The following is a 4,074-nucleotide window of genomic DNA, read 5'->3' as shown; positions in this document are numbered from 1 at the left end:
TATATATATATATATATTTTTCAATATATTTGATCCACCTTCTTTAAGTTTAAAATTAATTTAAATTTACAGCTCTGCCTCTTCAATTTCCAAATAAATTATTTTTTCTAAATAAAGATTTAAGCATTAAGAAAGTAGTTAAGTGTAGTTGAGTGTTTTTAAATATTCCTCTTCTTTTCCATTTGAATTCTTCAATTGTTCATATTAAAAATAATAATATTCTCATTAAAAAAATTATATCAAAATTGTCATGTATACGACACGTGCTTATTTTCCACCTGATCTCGTTGCAATGATAATCATACTTGAAATAGGAACAATCCAAATATCTCAATCCCTGTAAAACTACATAAGTATATCAAGAAAGAGTTAAAATTAAAATCTTTCATACAACAAAATATCAATATAATAATTCACAACTCATCCTTAGATTTTTTAACGCTGTCTCAAATATTTACACCATAAATAGAAGATTTTACATACATTTTGATCCACAAGAAAAATAAGCATCTTATTACAGAACAAATTATACTCTCATTTTTTTTTTTTTTCTTTAAAAATTTATCTCTTTCATTCCCAATACTCGTTGAGACGAACTCGACAAATTTCCCAAAGTTATTGTTACTATTTTTCAAATAACTTTTTTATAATAAATAAATAAAATTACTTATGCACGAACAATCGTCCCAGATCTGAGAATATCGGAGAATCCATGCACGCTTTACTGCGTGAACGAGAAGAACGTGGTCGCCTCCCTGAGTCCAAGAGTCATAGACGGCACCACCTGCTACAGGGGTATCCGGAATATTTGCATCGGTGGTATTTGCCGCGAGATACCGTGCGATCTCAACATGGAGTCGAACGCCATTGAGGACGCGTGCGGCGTGTGCAGGGGCAATGGGACTTCGTGCAGCCTCAAGGAATACACGACAACGATCGTGCAAGCGTTACGTGAGTGCGATCCACCTTTCAACTTTTTCCTTCTCCCCTAAATTTTTGCGCCACGCGTTTATTTCATTTCGTAGAAATATTACGAGTTTTTAATGTAATGTTTTGTTCACTGTTATCTCCGTTTATGCGCGTTTTATTACGCGTCGTTCGAGCATTTCTTTCGAAAGTGGTTGCTCGGAGCGTTGAAATATTCCCTCGTCGCTTTTTTATCCGTGTTTTCTATCTAGATGATTTTATAGGATGGGAAGGAAATATTTTTGTTTCGTATAAAAATGTATCGATCCGTATGTAGGCTGAAATGCTTGTTTCTTATTTTAATTAACAGTGTATCGCGAAAGGAATTAATATTTTTCATCTCTTCACGTGAATACGAAATTAATATCCATTGTTTAATTTATTCAATCAGTCGAACAAATTTTTGAACGAAATTTATCAGATGTTTGGTTAAAAATTGTTCGTGAGATATATTTTACGAGTTGAAACTAATTTTTTAATAATTCGAAAGTATTTTTTGAATCTTTTGTCAATCACTCGAAAAAATTATTTTCACTTTCATTTTTCGTGATCAAGAATTTTTCTATATCGTACGACATCTTCATCCTCAAATTATCATCCTTATTAGAACGATATCAAAGTTACAAGTCAAATGAAAAAGAATTAATCACAATTGAATTAATAATTCAAATCTTCCTATGATCTATAATCTAATTTCACGTAGAGGGAACATCCTCGATTTGCCAAAAATTCTCGAGAGTATACATACAAAGGAAAGATCGATTGAGATTAATCTTTCGATCCGAAGAAACCCACAAGAATATAATTATAACGGTTCGACCCGTTAGAAAAATGTTTTCGAAAGAATCGCGATAAATAAAACAGGATAGGTTGAAATTCCGCGCGGATAAAGGCATCAGATCGACGCGAAAAGCGCGAGAGATATTTCTCGAGGAATTTTCTCCGCCGTTCTCTCGATTTTCCACGACGCGATGTGGTACACATTCGTATATATCGACGAATAAATCTCGCGATCCCTCGCGAGTCGATACCGATAGCGCCCTCTGCGAAACTTTTCTAACACTTCGGTACTAAAAACTTTTCGCAATGGCAGACCCAACGAGGCTGGTCGAGATCCCTGTCTACGCGACCAACGTCCGTGTCGAGGAGATGGAACCCTCGAAATCCAGGATAATGGTGTGGAGCAAGGATGAGAAGCCGTTAATTCGTGGGTAAATTGACTTTTTCCTCGAGTATATTTTCTTTCTTTCTCTTTCTCGTTTGAACTTTTTATTTCGTTTCGTGTTTTTTATTTGTCGATACGTTTCTGTTTGGAACGTTTTAAATTGCGATCGAATAGATAAGATAAAATTGTTTGTAAATATATAATGATAATAATAATGAAATGTAATAGAATATTCGAATAAAAGTGGCAGATATGGAACAATTTATATAATGATTCGTAATAAATTTCGTAATAAATTTATGGTTCGTAATAAAATTTTTAAATAGTTTCGTGATTTTTTTTCTTTGTGTTTTAATTACAAAAGAATTAAAACAAAAATTAATACAGAACTTTTTAATAATATAACTTTAATAATAAATTTATAATCGTAGAACCTGTTTCGTAATGTGTATATTGTTTGACTTAAGTACGTGTTTATTCCTCAAACAACGTAAATTATTAATATCTGCTCGAGAATACTCATGAAGTTTCTATATTATACTATGATTTGATACTTGTTCAAAAAAATTTAAACAAAAACTCGGTAATATCAGTAATATGAACATATTACTTTTTTCATAATTTTTCAAAATTATTATAATATTAATATAATACTCACAAGTGTCCTTTCTGCAATTTCTCTTCTCAAAATTCACTAAAATTTCATTTCTTTAACGATAGCTTCTCCCTTACTTTTAATCATCCAAATCTGTGTATCCAATTCGCAGAAATAAATTTTCCACTTTTCGTTCGAAACGAATAATTACGCCCAAAAAAACAAAACAGCGAAACTACATTACCTTCGATTATTTCAGGGATCGTTTAGGATTGTTCGAGGTTGCCGGCATGAAGATATGGTTAGGGGCGATAAGATTGAACCAGGAGGCTCTCATCATACCAGGACCCATCCTCGAGGACTTGATTATATTGGTAAACATAACGAACGCGCTCCTCTAATTAGCCAGACTCGATCGATAACTCGATCGGTATCTCGAGCAAGGTGTCCGAGGACAGTTCTTATCGAGTCGCGATAACACAACAAAATTCTTTTTACTCGTTACTGTTTAACACGTATTCGTTATTCTTTTGAAAAGAAAAGTCTCGTTCCACGATATCTGTGCGATGATTAACTAGGATGTCTAACGTGTGAGATTATTATGCTCTCTTAAACCAAGGGACGAGATATTATCTCAGGAATATAGTTTATGAGATGTTCAATTACTTTTATCCAAATCTTGGACGAGATATCTATGGGGTTCTAGCTTTGAAAGAGAGATACTTAACGAACACGAATGTTCCACGAAAGAGGCATTAAAGAGATATCTCATTCTTGATGGAGAGGAGATTATTTAAACTGGTGTTGTGATCGAGTCTTCGAAGCTATTTGCTGTGAATATGAACGTGTTTGAGTATATGAATTAAAGTTGAAGTATTAATATGTGGATATGGAATAATAAGATATTCATGTTTACTATTTATTTTTATATTTTTTAGTTTTGATATAACGTTGATTTTAAATTCTTGATTCTTCTTCTATGTAAAGATAGTTAGAAATTATTAGAAATTTTTGTCAAAAGTATTTGTGCAAATATTTTGTATAATTGCAAAGACAAGATGCATCGAAAGTTAATTTGTAGTGTTAAAGATAGAATCTCTGAAGAGTAAGCTTGAAAACATAGTTTGAGACTCTTGGGGTTAAATAATTTAGCAAGTTCAAGCTCCATATGATGTTGGCTTTCAAGATTTATCTCGTTTCGAAGATTCGATACAAGACTAGAAAAATGTTTTAAAACATAAAATTTTTGTATTTTTGTTATACTACATTTAACATAGTCGTCGTTTTTTAATGTAACTTTTCTTAAAATCAATTACCTTTGAAGTACAAAGCGACTCATTTTAATCTA

The 4,074-nt window shown here is 32.3% G+C and overlaps 1 protein-coding gene across 1 annotated transcript in view; it reads left to right on the top strand.

The window, feature by feature from the left end:
- LOC102679824 (A disintegrin and metalloproteinase with thrombospondin motifs 7-like) overlaps window positions 1-4,074 on the top strand; it is a gene marked incomplete at its 5' end in the record, with an annotated part of 20,135 nt that overhangs the window by 12,812 nt on the left and 3,249 nt on the right. Inside the window, 3 exons of the mRNA XM_031509389.1 lie at window positions 691-951; window positions 2,060-2,177; window positions 2,986-3,100. Coding sequence (XP_031365249.1) covers window positions 691-951; window positions 2,060-2,177; window positions 2,986-3,100 — 494 coding nt within the window. The remainder of the gene's footprint in view (window positions 1-690; window positions 952-2,059; window positions 2,178-2,985; window positions 3,101-4,074) is intronic.

The sequence above is a fragment of the Apis dorsata genome, unplaced genomic scaffold, assembly GCF_000469605.1.
Source record: "Apis dorsata unplaced genomic scaffold, Apis dorsata 1.3 scaffold_147, whole genome shotgun sequence".
In the NCBI taxonomy this organism is placed as follows: domain Eukaryota; kingdom Metazoa; phylum Arthropoda; class Insecta; order Hymenoptera; family Apidae; genus Apis; species Apis dorsata.
Note: the sequence above shows the minus strand (reverse complement) of the source record. Positions and strands in the feature narration are given on the sequence as shown.